Source organism: Netta rufina (assembly GCF_964035555.1).
Source record: "Netta rufina genome assembly, chromosome: 1".
NCBI classification, from domain to species: Eukaryota; Metazoa; Chordata; class Aves; order Anseriformes; family Anatidae; genus Netta; species Netta rufina.
The window spans coordinates 55,660,027-55,686,553 of NC_140123.1; the positions used below are offsets into that span (position 1 = coordinate 55,660,027).

A 26,527-nucleotide genomic window follows, 5' to 3' on the forward strand; every position below is an offset into this window, starting at 1 on the left:
AAGACAGATGCTCTCTAAGCTATTTTAAAGCCGTGTCCCGGGCCAGCTGAAACCACCACCACTACTTTTGGCAGTTTCAGATAAGCACTCTTGAAAGAGTCTCCTCGCTGATAGGAGCTTGCACGAGCTGCGAGTGCTGGCAAGCAGCGAGGGGAAGCAGTGGCATCAGCTGCCCCAGCCATAAATCGTCACTGTCTTTGTCTTCAGGACTGCTCAGGAAGCTGAGCTTATCATGGCTTTTAAAGATCTTTATTTTATTGTTTTGTTCAGTGTGTGAGAAATAGTAAAATAAGGAGAAAAAAGCTTTTTTTTTTTTTTCAAACTGGTAGCTAACCGGAACAAAGCACTTCAGCAAAAGCAGTATTTTGATTTGAAGTTAGCTGTTTGTTTTCAAATTCACATCAACGTTCTCCAAGTCTGGACTTGAAAATAACACAATGACTAACGTGAGGAAACAGGGACAGGGAAACTCAAGATTTTCAGCAGAGACCTTCATTTCCACGTAAAAGTGAATAAATACTTGCATTATGGGGTGCTGTGATACATAGTTGAGTTACATACAAATAGTTAAAAAATAACTTCTTGCCTTTAAAGTTTTATAATCACAGATGAAATGCAGACCAAAAGTAAAAAAAAAAAAAAAAAAAAAAAAACCAACAAAAGACAAAACATTAATAGACTGAAAAGAGTTTGTAATGGTGTGATGGTAATAATACACATATTTTATTTCTACAACTTCTAGGCAACCATGACCGGTCTTCCTGTGGTTTTATCAGGTTATCATTTATTTGCTCCTATAGCAACAAATTCTTAAATAATATTTTCCAATAGTTCATTAAAAAAGCCGACAAGAACAGAGCTGCTAGAGCATACAGAATTAAGCAGAACTTCTGTTGAAAACAAATTTTCTTGCTCCACTTTCCTGTGGCTGCATAGTGTCTTTTGTAACTAGAAACTCAATTTTGACAGTGTAAGTGGCCTGAAATACAGTGTCTTTTGCACTTTCTCTCCCATTATAAAGTAATTACTAATAACGTTTCCATGCTGCTGTTCAGATTTGACCCTTCCATGTTTGCAGGTAGGTGGAGGTCAACACCTAAGGAAGGAATTTCAGAGATGACAATCGTAACGTGCTCTGATGACTTTCCAGTACAATCTCAATGCTGGAGAGATACAGCTGCAATAAATATCATTTATTCTGACATCTGGCATAGCTTTTACCGGTAATTATCGGGCATTTTTTAGCTTTCCTTTTTCATCACATGGCGCAATTACCAGGTTGTGTTGGTATATTAATAAGACAGCAGACAAAAGAAAAGACGTGTGGGCCAGGAATAATGCAGGGAAGGAAACTGTCCCGTTACGGAAGGGCACGACAGCAGGAACCCAAAACCTGCATCCTGGATGTATCTTGGTAGTCAGCCAGCTCCAGGAGGACGTGTTTAACTCATTTGGTCTTTCCTCTGGCACCATTTCAGTGTGCCCAAATGGATTCCGGATGTGCTCTGTGAGGGCTTGGTGGGAAAGCTCGTCCTTTCCCAGCCCTTCCTGCTGTTACCATTTATTGAGCTCAGGTTAACAGGTTGCCTTGTGTCCGTGTCTGGCTTCAGCAGAAGTTTTGAAGAACCGTGTAGCAACGTTCTTTTAACCAAACCACTGTAGTTTTCATATTTTAGTCTCTAACATCAACTTATTTTATGTGTACTTATAAATAATTAATATACAACTTTGAAACTCTGTAATACACACCGGAAAGAAAAGTTTTCCTTCAGGAAAAGGGTTTGAGAGATAATACACCTTGAAAAGATGAGGGATTTAACATATGGGAGATATTTAATATTGGGAAGAACCAAAGAGTTCATTAATTTTTCATCTATTATATTTGACAATAGTATCTCTGTGGATTTTCCATTAAGACATACATGCTCCAGGTACTACAAAATACAGTTTTACCTCCAAGGGACTATAAACTAAGCACTAGAGATAGTCAGACTGTACAGAAGTTGTCTGTTTTATCTGGAAGTTTGATTCCTTTGCTTGTGTGGCGGAGATAACAAAACCATTGCAGAAATTGGAGCTCAGCTAGGAGCCTTGCAATTTTCAGACGTGCTAGTTGTAGTCACTCTAAATGGTTTGATCTATTTTGGGTTTGATCCCTTCTCAGACATACAGTTAAGCTGACTCAAGTCTTTGCTCGATTTAATAACATCCAGGAGTACGTATGTGCAGTGTGGAATTTGGACATTCACAATGGTGTGCGTTTCCTGGAAAAAGTAATGAGATCAGTCAAAAGGACGGAGCTAGGAAATCGTAGCTTCGAGTTTTCCTGCTGTCCTATGATCATTCTTTCTCAGTCTAACACCATTCCTTGATTTCCTGACGGTCTGAGAGACGGAGTATTCCTTAAGCTGCTGTACAGGGAACACAGAGATTTTGATGTGAACCCAGGGTTTGTAAGCCTGCTTCACCGCAGTGCACTCCAGACTTTATTTTTCAGGTAACTTCCCATTGGCGGATTTTGCAAGTACCATCATTTGTGTTTCTCCCACGTCCCGTGAGCTTTCTTCGTGGTGGGACCTGACGGCGCTCGAAATCGATACGCTCACTTGTCGCCTCAGTATTTTCAGTACAGTTCTTTTGTATCCTTTGCAGGCGAAGAAATAGATGAAAGGGTCTAGGCAGCAATTAAAATTCATCAGAAACACAGTATAATGGAGCGACTTCTGGAAAATTTGCTCTTCGCTGCACTCGGGTTGGTGCTGAAGCTTCTTAATCATGTGCTGTATGATTGCAACGTGGTAAGGGGTAAAGCAGATGACAAACACTATAATTACAAATACGATGGTGTTGATGGCTTTTTTGTTTATCCCTGATTTTTCAGTCAGTGGATTTTCCTTGGCTGTTTGAAAAAGCTTGCAGCTAATTTGAGAGTAACAAAAGAGTATAATTCCAAGGGGAATAAGGTACCCTACTAAACAGGCAGCGAGAAGTATAAATGGTAGATGGGCTATTTTTTCAAAGTTTGGATATTCCATGCATGTAGTCCTTTCATTTTCTTCCTGTGTCATGGGTTGTATAAGTAACGGGAAAGTCTGGCTGAATACAAGAAACCAGATAAACACACAAATACCCTTGGCATATTTAATCCTTCTGATCTTGTATCGGAAGGGGTGGACGACAGCAAAAAACCTGTCGATGCTCAGAAACGTCATGAAGTTTACACCTGCGTAAGTGTTGATGTAAAACAAGAGAGCAGTTATTCGACATAAAGCTTCTCCAAAAGGCCAGTGGAAACCCAGGGCGTAGTAGGCTATCCTCGTGGGCAAGGCGATACAAAACAGCAGGTCTGATAAGACGAGGTTTGTTGAGTAGAGAGTAGTAGAATTGATCTTCTTTCTGTTTTTGAAAATGACCGTGAGGGCGATTGTGTTTCCAAGCACTCCGAAAATCAAGATGAGGCTGTAGAAGACGGACAGGAGTATCCTGGCTGTATCTTTGTGTTCGTATAAGTCACAGGTAGAGCTGTTGGTCTGAGAAGTGGTGGAAGTGTCCATTTCTGCAACCGCTGTTTTTGCAGGAAGCTCAGTAGACCTAACGTGAAAAAACACAAGGGGACATTTTGTAATATGTGTAGATAAACTCCTTCTGCAAAACAACGGTCAACCCGCATTGCAAAAAGCAAGATACTAAAAAACTGAAATGAAACTTCATTGTGGTGAAAGACTTTCAAGCCTCTTTCCAAAAACAAACAAACAAACAGATGGCTCTGTCTGGCTTTTCTATTTCCATCCCCATGCCTTCTCTCCTGAAAAAAAAAGAGACAACGGGCAAAGTAATGCACCAGGGATGCCATATACTTAGAAAGCGAAGCTTACAGGCAGATGGGCAGGAGGTGGGTGGCTGTTCACAGCAATCTGAGAGGAAAAGGGAGCCTGAAGATACCACGTGATAAAAGAGCATATGAAGTCCCCAAGGGTCAGTCAAGCAGACAAAATCTTTGAAATGTGTCGCTGTTAATTTTTAGGTAGTTTTTATTTCTAAGGATTCACTTTGTGATGGTTTAACTTGTTTGGAGAAATATTTTTTTTCAGCATTCCTGCTTATCATACTGGCATAATAATTCAGCCTGTTTAATGCTAGTGCGAAGAATTGGCTTTTGCAGTCTAATTCAAATATTGTTTATATACATCAGTGGATAAGGCTACTACTTCAGTCTCTTACTAATCATGCTGCAAAAGAGATAAATCGCAGGTAAAGTATTTCACGTGTCCTGATTTAGTGCATTTTGGAAATTGTTTAACCTGAATGGTCGAAAATGGCACGGAAGAAATGCAAAGTGGCAGTGACTTGGGGGACTTCCAATAAAAAAAATGAGTTAGCAGAATTTAGAAACAGAAAGGATCCTGTCCTGTTTGTGTTGCCTCCAGTGCAGAATATTTTCGGTTGTGTTATACCTCACAGTTGCACAGCGTAAGCATAAATGGCAGGAAGGATGGGGCATCTAATGTTACTCCTTCAGCAGCTGTTCTGCAAAGCATTACCTAAAGTCTGAAGAATTTAGCTCACAAATCACAGGGAGAACTCTGTTGTTGATTAGTACCATCCTTAAAGTATCTGTCATGTTTATGGTTTTCCTTCTTAGCTGTTCCTCACTGAAACCGTTGCTTGGGTATCTGATCACTGTGAGTTCATATATAAAAGACATGTTGCGGTTGGTTTATGTGGCAAGGTTTTGGTAGTGGGGGGCTGCAGGGGTGGCCTCTGTGAGCAGAGCCCAGCAGCTGCCCCATGGCAGGTCAGAGCAGGCTGTCCCCCTGCAGCCCATGGGTCCCACACGGAGCAGATCTCCACGCTGCAGCCCCCCCATGGGTGGAGGAGCCCCCAGTGGAGCAGGTGGATGTGGCCTGGAGGAGGCTGCGGCCCATGGAGAGCCCCCGCAGGAGCAGGCCCCGGGCCGGAGCTGCAGCCCGTGGAGAGGAGCCCACGCAGGAGCAGGGGGTCTGGGGGGAGCTGCTGCCCACCCGTGGGGGACCCGTGCTGGAGCAGTTTGCTCCTGGGGGATGGATGGATGGACCCCGTGGTACAGGCCCATATCTGGAGCAGTTCTTGAGGAGCTGCTGCCTGTGGGCAGCCCAGGGGCAGGGAGTGGCCATAAAGGAGCAGCAGAGATGAAGCGTCAGGGCCTGACCACAGCCCCCATTCCCCTGCACTGTTTGGAGGGAGGAGGCAGGAGAGGGTGATTAGGGAGAAAGGTGTTTGTAGTTTTGCTTTTTTGTTTCTCCTCTCTCTAGCTTGTTAGTAATAGGTCATAAATTACATTAATCTCCCTATGCTGAGTGTGTTTTGTCCATGACGATAATTGTTGAGTGATCTCCTTGTTCTTATCTCACCCCTTGAGCCCTTTTCATCATCTTTTTTTTCTCCTCCTTTCCCTTTGAGGAGGGAGAGTGGGAGAGCAGTTGTGGTAGAGCTCAGCTGCCTGGCTGAGTAAAACCACCACACGCTTCCCACTCCTTTGACTGTGAAGTGTGGTTGTATCTGCCAGTTCTTGCTGGAGAGACTGCATGTGAAAAGAAGTGAGGTGATTTTATTCCCTGTGCCCTCCAGAAGACCTGTAGGAAAGCTTCCAATAGCCAACCAGGCACACTGTGTATGTGTTCACACGCTGATGTAAGAAGGTGATCACCGGGAGAATATTCTTGCGAAAGTCTTTCAACATCACTGCTGCAAGCACCATCGCTTCAGAATTATACAATGCTCTATTTGTGCAGTTATATATATATATAAAATAATCTTATGTACAGTCTTGGATGCTCTCAGCAATCACTCTAACTGGTCCTTTTGAAAATCTTCAGACCGCTTGTGTCTGTATGACTGTAACGTGTCGGTATTTCTGCAGATATTAAATATTAGTACCAGTTTTGTTATCAGACATCTTTGCCATCTGGATGACTCATACAAACTGTCAGCCTGTGTGTCTGCACTTATATGGATTAAAGTAGCAGTCAAAACAAGATTGCTTCTGCTTTAATGCAGAATATCTGGAGATAAAAGCTGTTGTAAACTGATTCTTACATCCATCTGATATCTTTAATTAAAGCATCTAGGTTATTTCTGAGGATCTGCCTTTCAATGCACAATATTTGCAAACAACTACAACCTGCTGTACCTTAAAGAAGTCTTTCTAGAAAACACTTCTCCTTTTAACATGTTTTAAGCTATACCTTTTATAAAGTATTAATTGCCTTTTTATTTACTTGTGGAAGCACTGAAAGGTTAGTATCTTCTTTCATGTTTTGATGAGATTTATTTCAGGTTGTTCACAGTTAATTTACCTGCAGCACGTATTATAACCCAGTTTGATCAGACTTCTGCCTAAGTTAGCAGGGGTATGTAAGGTTCCCTGTAAACCCTAAAGCTGCAGATAATGGATGATGGATCTCAAATTCCTGATTTTTGTGTAACTGTAGACTCCATGTATTAAGATACATGAGTAAGTTATATTACATGTGATTAAGGAAGAAATTTAGCATCCAAATAATATACCAAGTCTATACACTAGCTATATCAAGTCTTGTAGAGGCTGTAGGAAAAAACAGGTGAGTGATTTCCGACTGATAAATGTGCAGTGTTCTGATTCTTAAGATACCAGGGAAGCACGTAGCATGTGTCAAGAGATGTGGAGACTGCATTTGGGGTTGGGAGTTAAATCTGATCTGGGAGCACTGTGGCTTGAATACAGGAATTGAATTGGTAGAAATCAGCTCTGTAGCTGTTGTACAGATTTAGGAATGTCTGGGATGTCTCAGAGTGTGTCTTCCATGTAGAAGCATGTAGCATGGTTCATTTTACTTAAGTGTGTAACAGGCTGCTTTTTGCAGAAAATGTCGTGTGGTTTGTTCTGTCTCTCTTATTTGTGTGTTTCTGATTACTCGTTCAGACTCCCAGCATGACATCTGTCTTCTACCCATGTCTTCCTTGAGATCTAGGTAAAATCATTTCTTAAACATAGCAAAGAAAAAATATCTAAGATTTATGATAAGCAACTCTACAGCAGTGACTACCTATAGCATATTCATGGCATAGTTTTATTTCCTGTTTGCTGTAATGTGATAGTTTTTGTTCATAAATAATATTGAAATATTATATTGAAAAGGAGTCCAGCCAGGAGAGAGCTGGTGCCTATCCATGGTGCTAGCACGGCCATACGTAGGGGGTGGCTCACTCGAGCAGCTCTTCCCCTTTTCCCATCCTTCCCCACTCAACACAAGGCAAGCTCAGGTACGTTCCTGGTTCCTAAGGAAGTTCCCTAGTCGCACAGTGAGACAGACTGGCCACAAACAGATGAGAAGAAAGCCAGAGAACCACGGCTGGTGCACTTCCAGGTCAGCGCACACGTCATTGCTCCTTGGAAGAGGATGTCAGCAGGCTCCTCGGCTTGCTGTGGGAGTCAGCCCTGGGCAGGGATTCCCTCTGATCCTCTGCTATCCCCAAAATACTTTGCCTGCTGAAGTAGGGCGCACGTTTTACAATACTGGAGATGAGTACTGGTGTTCAGTTTGTATGTAGTTAACGTGGGGGCATTTTCAAGCAGTCACTGTGATGTCTAGCTGCTACATTTCCTGAATATAGTTCATATTTTTAAAACCAGTTGAGATACTCTATCTGCCTTGGGGCTCAAACAGATGATAAAGTCGCTGCCATATCACAATTTAATGCACATCAGCTGACCTATGGTAACTTCTTGGTACATCTGAGCTCTCGTTGTTGGATGAACTCCATTTCACCTCAGCAGGCATTTCAGCTTTTCTTGTCAATCTTGAACCAGGCTGCTTTTAAAATGGTAATTTCTTCCTGAAAGGTGTCTAGACTATTAAGTAAAACAAGATAGTTCTTGAGTTGTATTCCTTGTGTCAGGTTGCTATTTATTACTTGGCAGCAAGCCTTAGCAATCAGTCTATTATACATACACAGCGTATGTCACACTCCACAAAGTGTATCTGAAAAAAACAGCAGCAGCCCTAACTTGGGTACTGCCTGCATTTTTTGCATTCCTAGAGCAAAAGTGGAGAAGGTTTCCTCCCTACTGCTGCAAACCTCGGACCAGCTGAGCAGGGCAGTGACTTCTTACTGATTTTAGTGAGCTGTGTGCCCTACAACCTTACGAGGACATGGCTGTGCACTGTCATGAATGCAGACACACCACTGAAGCTCACCTTTGGAGTCGCTGCCAGAGCATTTGCTCTTCTCTGTTGACAGATTAAACACCCCTCTCCAGTGTCTTACGGGGTTTATTTATGATATTATTTTGAAGTATATATTTGGAGGGGAAAAAAAAATCGGTAATTTACCAATTTAATAATTTTAGAAAATATTTTAGAAAATATTTTAGAAAATATTGCCACAGTTTTGGGCAGAGGTACATAAGAAAATCTAAGGCATAAAGTTTTTAACTTTCCTGTCTTTATATGATATTGTAAAGAAGGTTATGTAGGTTTTTAGTTTTTTCTGAGGCTGCAGACATGCAGTCCTCGATGACACTGATCCAGCTCTAGTGCAGAGAGACCACTTACTAATTTAATGTGATCTCCCATGTAATCCAGGTCATGTTAGTGTTTTAGCTGTTTGTGTGTGGATTCCGCTGTCCTGATTCACAGCATGTTTTCCACAAGGGTATTTGGTCTTGACTTGGGGATCTGGAGAGAGAGAATTAGCCCTTTGTATTGGAGCATTGTTTAGTCAACCTCCCTGTCAAAAACGTGGGTGTCTCTTATTTTACTCCCAAATCAATTTGCAGATGCTGTTTTTGTCGAGCCTTTCCTCTTAGAATAAAGCCTGCTTGAGCAAATAGCCCCTGTCTGCCCGCAGAGGTGTTTATACAGCCTCGGTGTTTTGGCAATTCAAGGTGAGCCTCTCAGATGTCTCACCGTAAGGCAAAATAATCTGGGACTTCTGCTCCAAATCCAGTTCAATCCACTACAGGAGATGGGGTTCCAGGTGTCCTCAGCACTGTGCCCCTGCTTTTTCTGCCCTGTGGGTTAGAACTGGGGAGTCCTTCCCCAATTCACTATGTCTGTCCTAGGGTAACTCCAGTCCGTGGGCATGGCCACGGTCCTCTGCCTCTGCCTGGGAGAGTTTCACATTAATATTATGCCCAGGCTTACAACCAGTGTGCCTTGTGCCTTCCTGTTCTGTCACTTGCCACTTCCAAGTTTTTTAGCACTGTATTTGCTTTCTGGTCATCGATGAAATATGTTGACATACACCCACCCAGCAATGTTTTTTTCGATGGCCAATTACTTGATGAGATTTGTTAGCTAGCTGGCTTTTAATCCGTTCTCTGTGGTTGCTTGATGTTTTACAGCCATAATATCTACTCAGAAAAAAATCACACTACCAGGTCAAGCTGCTTATAAAATCTGGAGTGTGTTAAATCTGTGCAGGTGCCTTTGTCAGCTGGAGAAGGAAATTAAGTTCTTTTAGGAGATTGGTTTTCTGTGAAAACGTTTGACTGGCGTTAGTTATTTGTTTTACATCTGTAAAACAAAGCACAGTACACAAGAGCCCAGCTCAGGGTAGACTTCCCACAGTGAAGGGTGTTTGATGAATGGGAATGGCTCGAGTCTGGATGTACGTCATCCAAAGCCCGGGTTCTTCGAGCTGTGTCTGTACGATGGCCTGTACACGTAGGGTACCAGTGTTGCATGTATTCAACTATTAAAGGGCATAAACCTAAGCTATGAGCCGGCAACTGTAGCGTTAAAAACTTAGATTACGTGCTTTAAATTGTAAATTTAAATTATAGATTTGTGTATGAATATCTAAGGGGAGGGTGTTAAGAAGATGGAGCCGGTCTCTTCAGCTGCGCCCAGCGAGAGGACGAGAGGCAGCGGGCACAGACTGAAGCACAGGAGGTTCATTCTCATTATGAGAGGGCAATTCTGCACGGTGAGGCTGACAGAGCACTGGCACAGGCTGCCCAGAGAGGTTGTGGGGTCTCCTTCCCTGGAGATACTCACAACCCTCCTGGCTGCCATCCTGTGCAGTGTGCTCTAGGTGATCCTGCTTGGCAGGGGGGTTCTGCAGAGGTCCCTGCCAACCTCAGCCATTCTGTGAAATGATGTGCAAGCAGTGCTACAAAGCTGTCTCTCTCTAAACTAAGTGAGTTTTCCTCCTGTTATCATCTCCTACTTTTGGTATAGGAACACCATCTGGTTTTTGTTTGTTTTTAGCAAGAGAGAGAATATATAAAATGCTTTAACTGCATATTGTAACCTAATGTATTACTTTTGACCAGTAAGATTTACTGGCTGAAACTCTAACTTAACATACACGTGGTCTTCACTGCAGTGTCGGTTTTGTGAAGCAAACCCTTGAGAAAAGGGTTTGCTTCAGCTAAGTTACGTTCATTAAGAAGCGTGCCTGCTAAGTTGCATTGTAGAAAGCTTTGTTAAAATGGGAAGGCTGATATACCTAAGAAAGCTGCACATACCTAGACATGCATTACCAGCTTGGGAACTACACGTGGTTAATAAAAGCTGAGGCAAGAGACAGGCGTGTCCTGAAGCTTCCTGTTTCTTTCTAATGCTGTAACCCTCACGTTCTTGTAGTGCATTACGTTAATTTACAGTTTTCAGAGCTGTTGAGTTTTGTGTCCAAAATTGCAACGCGTAAGCCTGATGATTGAATCCACAGGTCACCACCCATGGCTAATTTTGGTGAGATGGTTTCCAGTCTAGTGCTTTTACTCTTCCGTAGTATAAGCCCAAATTTGAGAATCCAAAGTGTGCATTGCACCAATTAAATTCTCTTAATGATGGCTATGAAGAATTAAAATATTCTTTAAACGTTTCTAACAGAATTTACGGATGCAGACTGTATGGGATCTTTATTGTTCAGCTTTTATCTACTACTCTTTCACAAAGTTGCATGATAATTACTTTTTGTGTCCCAAAATAATAGAAGTTACGGTAAAGTAAGTGAAGTGGAAATAAAGTTGGGTTGAAATGCTGCATAATTAGTTAAAGGAAAAGTGGAAGACATGCATGTGTCTAGCTCTTATCTGTTGGATCTGTCTTTCCCAGTGTGATCCCTGCTATGAAAGTGTGAGAATTATCCAACCTAAATCATATTTTCCAAAGATGCGTGTTAATGTGAAGAGCTCAGGCTGAGAAAATTAACCTCCCTTCAGTTTACTTGCTTAAGTCTATTTGATGTAATAAAGAGAGAGCCTAAAAAATAGCAAATAAGCAAAAGAAAAACCTGAGCCACAAGTACATTTCTGCAAGTAGAAGGAAAGAAAGGTCAAAAAAAAAATAAATACAAGGAATTCGTATCATAGGAACTAGAAAAAATGTACACCTTTTTTTTTTTTCTGCCCAGATGATATGGAACCTATGCAGGTATAGTCTTAATTTTAGGGATTAAAACTTCATGACTTTAGTTTAAATTTATTATTTGTTGCATGTGTACATACTCCTCAGTCTCTGAGGAGAAAGAGATGGGATTTGAGGTGTTAAAGACTAATTGCCTGGTAAGTCTTCAGTCCCCTTGTCTCTGTTCAGGAGGAGCCATGGAAATGCTAGGCAGACATGCTGTGCTTAGGGGCATGCATGCCACCTCTGTGTTTTATTATAAATAATAGTTGAGTCGCTGCCTGTTGAGCAGTCCACCTTGTTTTGCCAATATTACATAAAAATATATCCTGTTTAATAGGAGGGTGTATAAAAATTGGATCACTTGTAATATTCCTTTGTCTTTGTGGCATGAAGATCAGTAATAGGGAGAAATCTAGTTGGTGATTGCAGTTCAGGAAAAGAATGCCTTCTAAACACTTGGAAAGAAACATGTGTCAGAAGGTGAGAGAGGAATTAGCTCGTAAAATTTAGGATTTCTAAAATATTCTGCTGCACTATTCAGACAGGAGAAGAATGACTGAGAGCTCTTGAGCAGAGAATAAAGACAAGTAGCGCGTATGAATGAGCAGGCTGTGCATTCACTGCCATAGGACAGATTTGTTTTAAGGCTTTCTCCTAGTATTAAAGTATTTTGCAAGGTTCAGTGAATGACTAAAGAACTGCAGTGTTTCACTTAATACTTGAACAGTAGTTATGTTGCGTTAGTATCATTTAAATTACTTTGTGAATGACTGAAAAAAGCTAAGATAATGCGGTATCAAACATTTTCTGATTGTCAAAATTATTAGAAATGTTATTATAAGAAATCAGTTTTATAAGAAAACATTTGAAATAACTTGCTGATGTTGTGGATCATCTGGCATTTACATAAGAAATAACAAGTAGCATATTAATATGGCAGTGTAAAATGTTACAGAATTTATTCTACAAGCCTTGTCTCTCCTACTACATGAACATATTCATAATAAGGCAATAAAGAAATCATCTTTCTGGAGTTGTTTGCTGTTCAGTGAAAAACGAAAAAAGTTATTTCTTGTCTGTACTTACATATCCGTGGCTTCTTAGATCCTCTGAGCAGCTAAGGGCATTAGCAGGATGGCTTGACTGTGAAAGTTTACCCTTGCACATTGTTTTCAAGACTGATTACGTGAGCCTCTTTAGTGGGAGGGGTAGACTTTTTTTTTTTTTCATGTGCTTAAAAAAAAACCTTGTTTGTATGCTGGTCCTGATTTGCTGCCTACAGTTTTATGGGATGTGAAAGCATCTATTTTTAATTCTTTTGCAATTAGTCTGTTCAAAGAGAGTAATTAGAAAACGCCTCCCCCCCGCCACAAGCAACGCCTTACTGACTTTGACTTTCATAGAGGGACTTTACCCAGAGGTTTTCTTGACGAATTGTTGACGAACCAAAAAATCCTGAGTGAAGAACGTTGTTTATATTACGTCTGCATTAAAAAAAAAAATAAAAGGAAAATCAATAACCCACAACACTAAAGCTTATTTCGGAGCACAGAGTCGTATGATGGGTACAGGCTTTAAAATCACTTCTTACTGATCAGATCTGAGACAGCAGGAGAAAACCTCAGGCGTGGGGCACGCTGATATGCTGTGTAAAAACAGCCATCTCGACAGCCCCTGTGCCTTCCCAGCAGTGTTTTAGGACCGTAATGATGAGGCTTTGCAGAAACGCCCTGTGAAAGTTTGTGAGGGAGCTGAGGAGCCCGGCTGGTGCTAGAGAGCAGTGGGGATGTGTGACTTGGTAAGCTTATTGCGTTTTGAGCAAGGGTACTAATTGTAGTAAGACACTCACGTGGCATGCATGTTAAAATGAATGAACAGCTCTTAAAACATGCATCGGGTTCTGCTAAAATGATATCAGTAGGTATAGGTGGGAATGGGAAAGGGATGGGATGTCAGATCGTGGGGTAAGCTGTAGGCACCTGCAGCAGCCTTGTTTCTGGGTAAGGAGCCTTGATCTGACAGTGAAACCGTGTTTGCTGCAAAGGTTATGGAGATCAGAGATAGCTGGAAAGCCCTGCCATTTGCTGTCAGAGGCGGTGGCTGAGCGGTACGTGGGATTTTCCCCACAAATTCATACTGATTGCTCATGCCTGCGACAGGCAGTTTATCTTGCAAGTGGCCTCATTTTAGTGGCCTGATTCTCAAAAATGAGCAAGTAGGCGTGACCATACCAGTCTTGGCGGGTCCAACGTATGCAGAGGTGGGATGCTTTTGGGGACAGCTCGGGCGCTGCTCACAGGGCGAGCTGGTGACACTGCCACGCTGGAGTGTGTGGCGACAGGACCTCGTCTGCCTCGTCAGGAAGCCTGAAGTAAATGCAGGGTTTGTGACAGTTCAGCTTCACTGAACATATCTCATCTCACAGGAAATATCCTCGCTGTAGGGGAATGAAACGGAGCCTTACCAGTTACTCCCGTGCTTGCTTGGAGCTCGTAGGGGGCACCACACCGTGATTGTCTGTGGGCACGGCGTGGTGCTCCTCAGGTGGCAGGGAGCTGAAGTGCCCGGTGTAAAATTCCCTGCTCCGCAGTTGTTGTGGGCATCTGTCCTCCAACACCACGCTCAGAAAGTCTGTGAGAAAACTTAACTTGGCTTATTGTAAAGCTTTTCTCTATTGTTTTCAAATTATTTGAAAATTATTTAGCTTCGTCAGAGAATAAAATTTCTATAAATGAAGCAATGAGACTTTACTTTTCAAAGGGAAATTACAGAGGGAACTTGCTTCATCTGTACACAGAGTCATACTGCAGTGTGGTTCCCTGGCCAGCAGCAAAAATATGTGGTCGAAATGAGAAATTTCTAGATACAAAGGCAGTTGTAGTCTGGGCTCAGGGGCTGACATTAATATCACAACTTCATATTAAAGGAAACGATCATTTCAGAATAGCTGTAGCGTTATGAAAATAATACCAAAATGCTTTTCCTGCTCCGATCTGATAAAATACTACTTTTCTTTGACTAATATGCACTACTAGATTGTACCCTTGGAGCTACACTGGTACATCAGCCACCCATCCAGCCCAGCCTCACAGGATGTTAACTGCTTGATCTGAATGATACAGATTGCATTCCTCTCCACCGTTTCTCTTTCTAGCTGTTTGGTTGTTGTCTCACACTGCTGCTGTTTCTCCAGCATCTGCCCGTCCCAGAATTTGAAGATTTAAACCCCAAAAAGGGACGTGTGTCAAAAAGGGTGATTTGTTTGTGTTTACCTTTGGGATGCAGACTTCTACTGTTTTGCTTTTGGCATGCAAGGAGCGTAACATGTAAATTAGTAAACTAATTTGTGACTTTCAGAGATGGTTACATCAAAGCAGTGCAGTTAATATTTTGACCACCGTGTTATGATGCCAATGATAATTTATTTTTCTGTCTGCTTGCTTAGTCCCTACTGTATTTGAGCAGTTCATAAAAGGGATTGAATTTAGCCTTACAATTCTAGATGTAGAGAGCTACTACGCCAGGTAAGAAGTGACTTCTGAAATTTATGCAGGGTTTTTATGGGTCAACCAGAAAATGAATCCAGACAGCCTGAGTCCCAGTTCAGTTTCTTATCTGTAAAACTTCCCTTCCTTCCAGAACTAACTCTTTTTTTTTTTTTTTTTTTTTTTTTTTTTTTTTTTTTAAGTCTTGGAGAGAGCTCAGGTGTCTTGAACTAATGTCTGGCTGAACCCAGCCCTTTTGTGGACAAATGTTATTTTTCAAGTGACTTGAATTTGAGGAACAGCAAGTGATGACTCCTCAGTGAGTCACGGTCTTACTGTCTGCTCTCCAGAGGCCAAATAAATTGTGTTAGGTTAAACTGGAGAAATGAGATGTTGCTAAGCACCCAAGACTGATGAACTTGTGACACTTAAAATTTTCAATATAGCTGTTCAACTGTTCTTCCTCAGCAAAATACCCATCCGAACCCCTTCAGTGTATTCCCATGCCTCCACGTGCCTTCTGCCTCCCTTCAAGCTCTGTCCCAGACTTAGTCCAAGGTGAGATTCTCAGGGAGACCCTGCCTTTTGGAAAGGTGCAAGCTCCTCTTCCTTGCTGCACTCCGACTTTAGGTAATGCTGTCAGTCACGAAAGCAGAGCTACCTGGTAAGCTGTCACCGTCAGTCACTTGGACCGCTTGCTGCAAATAGCTGATGCAAAGCTGCTGCTGTCAGTGGGTAAGCACAGGTACCGAGCTGGGTAACACATCTTTGACGTTATTAAGGACGGTGGTTGTTGCTGTGATGTTATTCTTGATTAGGGTGCAGGGTTTGGTGAGCCATGGCTATACCTATCTCTTTCATCAGTATCACCCCCAAAATGGTTGGTTTGGGCCTTCACAGGAATGGCAGTGTGCTACCCACGTATTAAAGAATAGACAAGGATCGTGACTTTTTTTTTCTTTATCCTTGTGGTGCTATAAGCTGTATAAGTCTTTGGTAGTCTGCAAAAATTGCTTTCAAGAAGGCTGTCTATTGAGAATACCTCACTGAAGAAGCTTTATGTTGCGTATTGTAGCAGGCTGCTGGTATAGAAGTGATCACGTACCCTAGGTCAGCCAGCAGATAGCTGAACAGGACAACAGAGAACATTTCTGTGAAAGAGTAGCAGATGTTATCTTAGGCTTTGCAAAACAAAGGTTGAGAGGCGATGATGATGAACTGATCTTTGTAGAAGGAGCTAAAGAACAATGTTAGCATCTTGTTAGTGGTAAACAAATTGCAAGCAAAATTGGAAGAAAGCTTCTAGCCTGCAGAAAAGGAAGGTTCTGGGTTATCTTGCTGATGGGAAGGGAGGGAAAAGAAAGTGACACTGGTCTAAAATGGAACTGAGCAGTTTATGGAATAAATTGTTAGATAGTTTTGGCATTAAAAATTAAAGCTTTTTTGTAGGAGCAGTAGATGTCTGACTTTTATCTTCACAAAGGGACTGTAAACTGATCTGTTGGTTGGTCGCATGTTTTAGTGAACCCAAAGTTGTAGTGAATCTGTTAACATGTCCATGGAAAGGAGAAAACTGTCTTTTCTCCTCAAGATGTACATTCGCCAAGGGTTGTGACTTGGTTGTCTTGTTAGTTGTTTTCTTTTTTTTTTTTTTTTTTTGTATATTAATCTTTTTTACATACAGGAGTACTGGGTAACATACCCTACTGTTTCTGCTGGTGTGAAGAAGCTTCAGGCACTGGGGCGTCCTGCTCACGTCTAGCAAAAAGGTTGGGTACAACAGATGGTTGCTTGTAGTCCTGGCCTCCATCAGTTAGAGGATCACAGCTGTCATATTCCAGGGAGTTACCTGCTTTTAAGGAATGTTTTTTGAGGCTGCTTAACATTTTCAGAATAAAGGCTGCCACCTTACGCATCATTTGGCAGTATCTGGACAGCCTGTAGAAATGCAGAGTGCTGAATAAACGTGGTAACTTGAGTTACTGATAAAGCACACTTTTGTAACTGATATTTGCAGCCCCACAAAAATACGTGGTGGTGAATTTGTCGGGCTGATGTTTTTACAAAGAGCTTAAATTATGTGAAGTAAAGAGAAATAACAGCACCGCAGTTAGCAAATGTAGTGAGTCATTCTGAATAAAATAACCGGGTATTTCTGCAAATTTTAATCCCACAGAACTTCCATTGACAGCAGCAGATATTTTTGCAGAAGTAACGTTTAGTTAGCTGCCCGTCTCTTCCTAAGTTTCAGAACACAAAGTTTGTTAGAGATTGTTTCTCTACCAAGTTGTTGAAATCTAGCATGCTGTTCAAAATGAGACCATAGTCGTCCTAGGGCCTGCTGTTACAGCAGGCCTTTGAGATGGACGTGGTGTCCATACAAAGTGTTCAGACTCCAGAATTTAATCTTTCGGGTTTCAAAGTTTTTTGTTTTGTTTGAAAATGTTATTTTCTCACCACCATGACTAAAATTCACTTCCTAAACATGAGGCAGGCATAAACTGAGTTTAGTCAGCATATGTGTCTGCGTCCCTTCTTTGCACGTGAGCATCTCAAGTGTCTGGCAGGAGCCAGTCACGGCACTTGGCAGGGTATGCACCACCTTGTTCCTGATGGTCCTGTCAGCATAAGGAACAGAGGGCTGAGGCATGGGGAGAAAGGCAAGGAGAGGAGGAAAAGAAAGTGACGAAACAGAGAGGATTGAAGTAGTCCTTCAATAAAACTAGTCCTTCAATTTACAGTGCGTGTGAGGTGAGTCAACCTTGGCTGGTCACCAGGTGCCCACCATGCTGCTCTTTCTCTCTCTGCCCAGTTCTTCAGCAGGACAGTGGGGAAAATAAAATGGAAAATGTAGCGGATTGAGATGAGGACAGCAAGATTGCTCACCATTTACCATCACAGGTGAAACGGACTCAGCTTGGGAAAGATTAAATTATTACCGATTAAAATTATTCTAGGGTACTGAGAAATAAAAGCAAAACTAAAAGTACCTTCCCCTCAGTCCCTTTCTTCCCACTCTCAACATCACTCCTGACTCTTCCACCTACTCCCCCCGAGCAGCACAGGGGAACAAGGAATGGGGGCTGCGGTCAGTCCCTGACGCTTCGTCTCAGCCACTCCTTCACAGGCAGCAGCTCTCCAAGCACGGCTCCCACACAGCTCCGTCCCACGGGGTCCATCCATCCCCCAGGAGCAAACTGCTCCAGCACGGGTCCCCCACGGGTGGGCGGCAGCTCCCCCCAGACCCCCTGCTCCTGCGTGGGCTCCTCTCCACGGGCTGCAGCTCCAGCCCAGGGCCTGCTCCTGCGGGGGCTCTCCGTGGGCCGCAGCCTCCTCCAGGCCACATCCACCTGCTCCACCGGGGGCTCCTCCACCCATGGGGGGGCTGCAGTGTGGAGATCTGCTCCATGTGAGACCCATGGGCTGCAGGGGGACAGCCTGCTCCACCAGGGGCCTCTCCACAGGCCGCAGGGGAACTGCTGCTGCCTGCCTGGAGCACCTCCTGCCCTCCTGCTGCACTCACCTGGGGACTGCAGGGCTGCTTCTCTCATATTTTCTCACTTGTCTGACTCACAGCTACTGCAAGGTGTTTTTTAGCCTTTTAAACATATATTATCACAGAGGTGCAACCGTTGTAGGTCATTGGCTCAGCTTTCCAACCAAAGGTCTGTTTTGGAGCTGACTAGAACTGGCTCTTTTTGACATGGGTGCAACTCTTGATCTCTTTTCACAAAAGCCATCCCTGCAGCCCCTATGTTCCAAAATCTTGCCATGTAAACCAAATATATCATGAATAGATGTTTATATCTGCCCAGTCAAATGCAGGAACAGAAATCTGTCTAGTGCTTAAGCGTTTCAGAAACAACACTTTGGTTATTTTCAGGATAATGGAGTTGTTTAGGCTTGACAGGACCTCTGGGAGCCATTTAGTTCAACTCCATGGTCAAAGCATGTCCAACTAGAACAGGTTACAAAGGGCTGTGTCCAGTTGAGTCTTGAGTATCTCTGTGGATGGAGATTCCAGCTCTGGGCAACATGGTGCAGTACTGGATGTTTGTTTTCCTCAGCTGGATTGTTCCAGTATATCAATGCCTTTCTTGTAGTGCCCAAAAAGTGGACACAGAGCCCAACAGTGGACACAGTGGTTCAGGTTCAGGCTCAAAAGTACTGAACTTATCTTGGTCTGGTGACTACGTGCTTGCTAATACAGCCAAAGGCCATCCCTGCAAAGGGGGAACTGCTGACTAAGAAGGATTCTCCAGCTTCTTTTCTGCAAATCTGTTTTCTAGCCAGGTTATACTGTTGCAGAGGGTTATTCCAGCCCTGGTGGAAGACTTCACAGTTGTTTCTCTTGAACTCCATAAGGTTCCTGTCAGCCCGTTTCTCCAACCTCTCAACCTCACAACAGAAAGCAATCAGATTGACCAGACATGGATTGTCCTTGGAAAACCAATACTGGCTTAGCAGTCACCTTGCCCTTTATAGGCCTGGAATTGGCTTCTAAGAGATTTGTTCTTTAGCTTTACAAGGGACTGAGGTGAGGCTACCTGAATTATCTTCTTGCCCTCCTTGAAGAGGGTGGTGGCATTTGCATTTTTCCAGTTATCAGGAACCCGCCGTGACCACCGTGCCATTTCAGTGATAACGAGAACAACGTAACAGCAATATTGGACATCTCTCTCTGTACCCTGTGCGATACCTGAATGGGTATTTGTCCAATACCTATTTATAGTAGATGTGAGCTTTTTCCATAAAGATAACATTTTATGTCTTTGGAGACATAAGTCTGCCTGTGGTGTCTACTAACTTAAAGTTTTAAGAACAAAATCTATTACTACATTTCCTCAAGCTCCTCTAGGTTGTCAGGCTCTGAGCAGTGCCAGACGCTGGACATAAAATTACGCGGATCCCTACCCCGATCTGGGATGGTGCCTTCTGTGTTTTCTCTTGATGTTAATGGTGAATATTAACACTGAGGGCACCTTTTAACATGCTGTAATCTCTTTGTAAAACACGCTTAAAGTCATGGGAAGTTCCTTTTTGTAATTTCCCAACCTATGATTGAGTGCACTCTTGCATGCAAAATCTCTGTGTCTGAGTCACTACTTATCACAGGAGGAATAAAACCTGAAAAGCGTGCCACAGTTGTGGTACTCCCTCAGGTCACTTGGTATGGATAGAAAGAATCACATTCTGTAGACAGAAATCATTTATAATAACTTTTCCAAGAGGGGAAAAGATCAATCTCTTTTCTTTGTTTTCCTTCTCTCTTCACTTATAAAACATGGTTTGCATCAGTGAATATTGTTTACAGTGGAAGCAAGTCTGATGACGAATTATTTTTGTGTGGGGCAGTCGCGTAGCTGTGCTTACCTACTCCTACAACTTCAATAATTTCAGTTTATTTTAAGAAAATGCTGTGTTATACAGGTGTTTTCTGTTTATGTAGGGGAGATCGTGTGTGAAATTGAACATTTTGCACTAGTTCCTGAGTTGTTCTCTGTGCATTTACATGCACCTGACCCTGTCTGAAGCAGATGATACTAAAAATGTTTTCATGTCCTTCAACTAAGCAATATTTAAGCCCTCAGAGAGGGAGGTTTTCAGCAAGCTGAACGTCAAATATAACAGTCAACATGATAATGAAGCGTCGTAAGCCACTGTCCATTAAGAGTAAAAATATGTGAACTGTGTACTTAATCATCAGGTTTTCTTCATAGCTGTGGGTGTTGTATTTGGCAGTTATTCAGGAAATGAAAATTTTAATATTCAGACCACTGTTTCACGTAGCATTACCTCTATCAGTAGCTGCTCTAGAAGGGAAAGGTATTTTTGGGTGAGCGCTTCAAGTTAGTTAGGTCCTGGTTCATGCCGTGTGCAGAAATCGCATTGCGAATGATAAGATCCCTTTCCCATAAAGGCCTGCAGAAACCGTAAGTCTTGAAACTTTCAATAAGCTGGTAAGTGGTGTAAAATTATCCTTTGGAACATCCCACGTCTGTCAGAAGAAGAAGTGAGGAGCCAGCTGGGGCAGGTGTGCGCTTCGCAGACATCCTCACCCCAGCTGTGGGCCGGAGCTCGATGCCTGGGTGCTACCTGCAGCCGTGGCCCCTGCCACGCACTGGCAAGATGCACCAGGTGCAAAAATTATTATTTTGACATTGCAAGGGTTGTTCAAGTGGCAGGGGAGCTGGAGGAACTCGACTTGATGTGATTTTTTTCTTCAGGAGTGGCTGAGTAGTTAGCAGAGCAGTTCACCGGCAAATCTGTGCCAACAGTGCTTTGGGCTGGAGAGGGGTCGGAGTACAGCAGAAGGCTAAACTCTGTGGTGATAATGGCTTATGTACAGGTGTGCCAGTCCCCTCACTGGAATCTGAAAGCATCTTCCTTTCCTGTCTGTCTGAAGTGGCCTTTTTCCCACCGTCTCCACCCTAGGAAGTATTTTCTTCCAGAATCACTCCCAAGCCATGCCTTTGGAGTTGGTTCTACTGGGGTCTCTCCTGGTAAAAAAAGGTTAAATACTACAGTCTAATCCTGTCACACCTTAAACCTGGGTGAATAATAGGAGCTTAGCTTCGTAAGTGAAGTTATTTCCATGACCTTTGGGGAGATGGATAATCTTTCTGTCTGGATAAAAGGTGTTTTGTTCTGGTGCGGAAGAGTTCTTTTTGTGGGCTGTATTTTATAGAAACAGTTGGCTGTTAGAGTAAATACGTTGCCTTCTCTGCTGCCTCCGATCCTAAACACTTGGAAATAAGATACTTTCTGTCACCTGTTTCTTCTTAGCAAGGATATTCACCAGTTGTAGTTGAATATTTGCTAGTGAATCTATTAAATCTATTATCCCGAATGCCAGAAGTCATCAAATTTGATTTGCTAGGAAGACCTTTTTTTTTTGCAAGGCAATACTATGTTTTGACTACATAGACAGGATTAATAACCTTTTATTGTTATATACTGATATTACTAGTATCATTCTTATTAACCATCTGTATCTTTCTTTTTGCAGCTTGGGTCCCGTGTTTGCTCTGTTTGTCCCGTTTTATTGCTCCATTCCAAGAGTGCAGGTGACACAAGTACTAGGACACTTTTCTATCACAAACAAGACATTGGTCTATATACTGGGTTTACAGGTATGGTATGTACTTGCTTGTTCATCTTTTAGAGACTTAATAATGTAGCAGTTAGTACTTTTGCATGATTTTGGTGCTTCTGCATGTGTGATTCCACATATGTTTAGCTAGTGACTTCCCCATGAACTAAAATATTGAAAACTGTGTTTCTAGTATGCCTTTCTACATGCTGAAGAGTTGAGCATGTTGTATTTTCTTCCATTGTCTTCTTTCTTGAATGTCATGCATAGGGGAATATAAAATACAAACGCTGTAAATTTGGGATGGGAGTGCTTAAAAAAATGAGCCTGGACCTGTTGCAAATACATATGTATCTTTTACCTTTCTAATTTGCTTGTATTCTTGTTTTTTTTTATTTTCCACTTGTCTGTTAGAGCTCAGACAAAGCTATAGAATGCAGTATTTTTCTGTGGTAAGACTGTCAGTAAATAACCAAGGATTTGGCTGAATTACACTTTTATATAAATTTGTTAATTTCTATCCATGTGACAGGTTACTTAAAATAATGTCATGTAGAGCACAGCACTCTCAAGTAGTATTATGTTAACTGTGAATGGAAAAACAGAGGTAACTGGTACAGAAACAGTTTTCTTTTTTTAAGAAAAAACACGACAGCCTAGAAATGACAGGAGATGTGTGAGCTTATGAGAAATCGTACTCATTTTTATATATTCCAGAGACTCAAATATAGCTCTAAAACTAGCAGTGGAAAGCACCCTCATTATGCGATGTGGTACAGAGTATTTTAGAATGAGTGGTCAGTTTCAGAACAGTGGCTCCTGCTCCTCTTGAACATTTCATTCATTCATGTTGCTGTTCAGCATTTGGATTCCTTCGATTTCTGCTCCAGCACCCTTTTTTCGTGATCCTTCAGCAACCCTGTTTCCTCTCTCCCCAAATCAGCAATACTGATTATTGTTCTAGTCCTAGTGAAACCGGTGATAACTGTCTGAGCTCTTTTCCTTCATGTCCCTTGCCTCTTGCTTTCATACGTACAAGATCAGATACAGATCGCTGCTGTTAATAATCACTGCATCTCACGGGGTCTTTCCCTCCTGCGTGCAGAACAGGCGCTGCCGTCACACAGAGGCTGAGGGTAATTCATTTGCCTTTCCCTCATTTGTAAACTCTACCCTTATCTCAAGTCAGTCTTTCCACAGTCAGAGCCTAGAGTGAAGGTGTTTTCATCATTCAGGCTGCATCTCGCGGAGCTATTTTAGTAACCAGTATCAGCCTAATTTTTAGCCCATTTTCCCAGCTAATAATAACCTTCTCCAGGTGATGAGTCACATACAGTTTACTAGAAGAGATGGGAAACCCTGTTGGTGTATCTAGATTTTTTTTTTTAAATCACTCCAACTGGTTTCTTTGATTTCGTGTCTGCAAATATGCCACTCGCTGAGAACTTCATTTCTTTCATTTCGATGCTCGTGCTTAGTCTCTCTGTGGCTACATGTCTAAGAGCTTCACTTGCACTGCCCCACTTGGAACTCTTCTCCTGCTGCTGCTGAGTCATTTCCTTTGCTTCTGTCTGTCTTTCAGACTTGTTTTTCTGTGGAGCCTATAACTGACATCCTGTTATACTTAGTATGCTATATGAAAATAAAATGTATTGTTCTGTAGAAGAAGCAAAATTGTTGGATCCCCGTGTGTTGTGTTTTGTTTTTTTTTTCCACTTCTGCTGCTTCTGGAATGTATATTTGTTCATTTAAACTGAATTTTCACAGAAATAAATTTGTGACTTTTTCTATTGTCATGATAAGTATATAGCCTATACAATGTTGCTACATATGAGCTCAGACAACAACAGCCATGTACATTTTAAATTGCTGCTCTTACCTTCCAGCTCTTAACCTCTGGTTCCTACATCTGGATTTTAGCCTTAAGTGGATTGGTAAGTCTTCCTGTTTTAAAATTTGTGTTGCTTAAAACACTTTGTTGCGTATACAATCAGTGCAGTATCTCTGAACTCGGAGAGCCGAAATTACTGAGTAATGTTTTTCATTGTAACAGCAAGTAGAAAGTTTTTGTCTTTTAACTTCCAAAGATGTAAAGCCCTGACTGGCTGGTGGTAAACTGACGTACAGAAAAATGAGCTGGGTAATATTTACTGGTTCCCAAAGTTATATGACCCCTAAAATTAAATTTACTGCCATGGACATAGCTTTGGTGCTACAGCTATAAATGAAGCTATTGTGGAAATTGTAAAAATACCAACTGCAATACCATTTGCTTTTATTATATACTCTATTCACCCAGTTGTTCATCCTTTTTTAGCAAGCCTCAAGCGTTTATTCCAGAACACAGCTTCTAACTTTTTGCCGTGAGGATTTCATGTTTTGCTGTTCTCCTAGGACACGTGTAGGATAGCTGTTTCACACTGTGATAGGGACAGCAAAGTTGTGAAATCACTTTCTTCGTATCATTTAGATAACGTCAGTGTGGTCTGTTTTCTTTCTTGCCGACACTGTTCTCAGTGCTAGGGGATGTAGTGCTAAAAAAGATTGTACTACCTCTCCCAGATTGTTAGATACTGATAAACTGCTTTAAAAATTTTGCAGACTTAGAAATTAAGAGCTCTAACTGTGATTTATTGGCTCAAAATACTGTCTGCTTTTCAAACAGTGAAAGTGCCGCCTCTTCCAAATTAGCTCATCGTTATATTGAGACTCATGAAAAACTTAAATTCTGTCCTTGCTATTAGAACCTGGTAATCTGAATTTAGGCAAACTTGGAGTGAAATGCCTGTGGCTACATTACATATTGCTGCTATAATTCAGTGTGTTGGTCTCTTACCATTTCCACTGGATGTTCCAAATATACCATGAGCTGGCAGGAAAAATAACACAAGTGACAGAGCAGTAAACAGTGCAGTCTGCTCAGCAGTTTGGTCTTACCATAAATATAGATGAAAACAGAGTATTTAACAAACCAGGGTTTCTTTCCTGGAGACCATCCCAAGCCTCTGAACCTAACTAAGGATCTGTGACTTCCTCCAAACGCTCTAGCCTTCCTGTTACTCTTCTGGCTCTTTTAATAGCCCTTCCTTTTGAACAGGTGTTCATCAGGGAGGGAAGGAAAGGAAAGGAAATGAAAGGAAAAGGAAAGGAAAGGCATTTTAACCCCCCCCCCTTTTCCTGGTGGTAGGAACTGTATGTTTACTTGGTTATGCAGTCTTTGAAAAAAATGTTCTAGTATTATTTTTCATGTCAGTTCTTATTTTAATTCCCTTTTAATGTACAGTTTTATTCAGGTGTATAGTGCAGCTTCCTTCTTCATAAATGATTTTTAATTGCAGGTTGACAATCTGTTTTGCATAGGTATAAGTCCATGGGAATAAACTGAGCTTTCCGTGTGTCACAGGAAAGCTTAAAAAAGATATTTAATGTTTCGCATTGCTTCAGTCAGGATGAATTAAGTCATCCTCAGGCTTTTTTCCGTCTCTTTTTTTTTTTTTTTCCTGCAATGAACAGATATCTGCATTCTGCCATTCTTGTAATGCATGCTACAATTTGCAAAATAGTTCATAGAATCATAGAATCGTTTCGGTTGGAAAAGACATTCAAGAACATCAAGTCCAACATGAATTTCAGTCATTTTTGCACAGCGTGTCTATCACGCTTCTGTGAATAGGCAGACTCATTTTCTTCTTTGTTAGAAATGACAATTTGGTGTCTTTTGAGAAAATGGAAAAAGGAATAAAGTTTCACAGTACATTAAGTAGTCTGAAGAAAATTATGAAAAATTATAGGGCCACCTCTTAACACTACAGGTGTAGACACTTGATAACGTATGTATGTGTACAGTTACAGAACTGCATGGGTTGCCAAGTCAATGTTAAGTCATTCCGACAAACTACATACTTTGTGAATTGTTACTGCTGTTTTCATTGTCTAACGTCCTATATCTTTGTTGAATCAAATTTTCATGCATTTGTAGCACACATTTAGCAAATATATGAGTACCAAGTCGGCTAGGTGTGATGCATAGTCACTAGTTCAATGCCTATTGTAGGCTGCACTGTATTTTTAGATCTAGAGATCACTTAGCCACTCATATGACTGTACGCAATGCTGTTCTGCAATTCAGCTTTTGCTGCACTTCTGCTTATCTGGAGTATTAAAATGGACGGCACGATTTCTGTATTGTTTTCAGTTTCCCACTTTCTCTTCAGGATGTCCCCATTGTAGGTCTATTGAAATTGTCGCATGGCATATGTTAACACACAATGAACACTCTTAGACTAAATGAGACCTGGCTTTTCAGTTACAGGACGAGGCACTTGAGAGAAATTTCTGTGTTCATCCTTGTTAATGCTTTTAGACTTCTGAAAAATCTCAGGGTATAAAGGAACTCCATGAGTTCATGGTTTTGGTGGTTTTGAGGGATTCATCACGTACAAAAACGCTTCTGTGTGCGTATGTGTTTGCACATATGTATGGCAGTATGGGTAGGCACTGATGTAATGTGTCTGGAGACAGGGAATTTTAAACATCACATGTTCTCTTACCAGAATACAAAAGCTGTGGTG

At 41.8% G+C, this 26,527-nt stretch overlaps 2 protein-coding genes across 2 annotated transcripts in view; one reads left to right on the top strand and one right to left on the bottom strand.

Annotated features, from left to right (window-relative positions):
• Positions 1 to 26,527, top strand: part of UBAC2 (UBA domain containing 2) — an 87,544-nt gene that overhangs the window by 34,159 nt on the left and 26,858 nt on the right. The window contains exons 5-6 of the mRNA XM_084292122.1: positions 21,873 to 21,996; positions 23,843 to 23,890. Coding sequence (XP_084148248.1) covers positions 21,873 to 21,996; positions 23,843 to 23,890 — 172 coding nt within the window. The remainder of the gene's footprint in view (positions 1 to 21,872; positions 21,997 to 23,842; positions 23,891 to 26,527) is intronic.
• On the bottom strand, positions 773 to 12,505 carry LOC311210229 (G-protein coupled receptor 183-like; the record flags this gene model as incomplete). The annotated part of the gene is given in 3 exon segments (XM_084288018.1): positions 773 to 3,591; positions 12,465 to 12,478; positions 12,482 to 12,505. Coding segments are annotated over 3 exon segments (1,143 nt in total). The 3' UTR covers positions 773 to 2,486.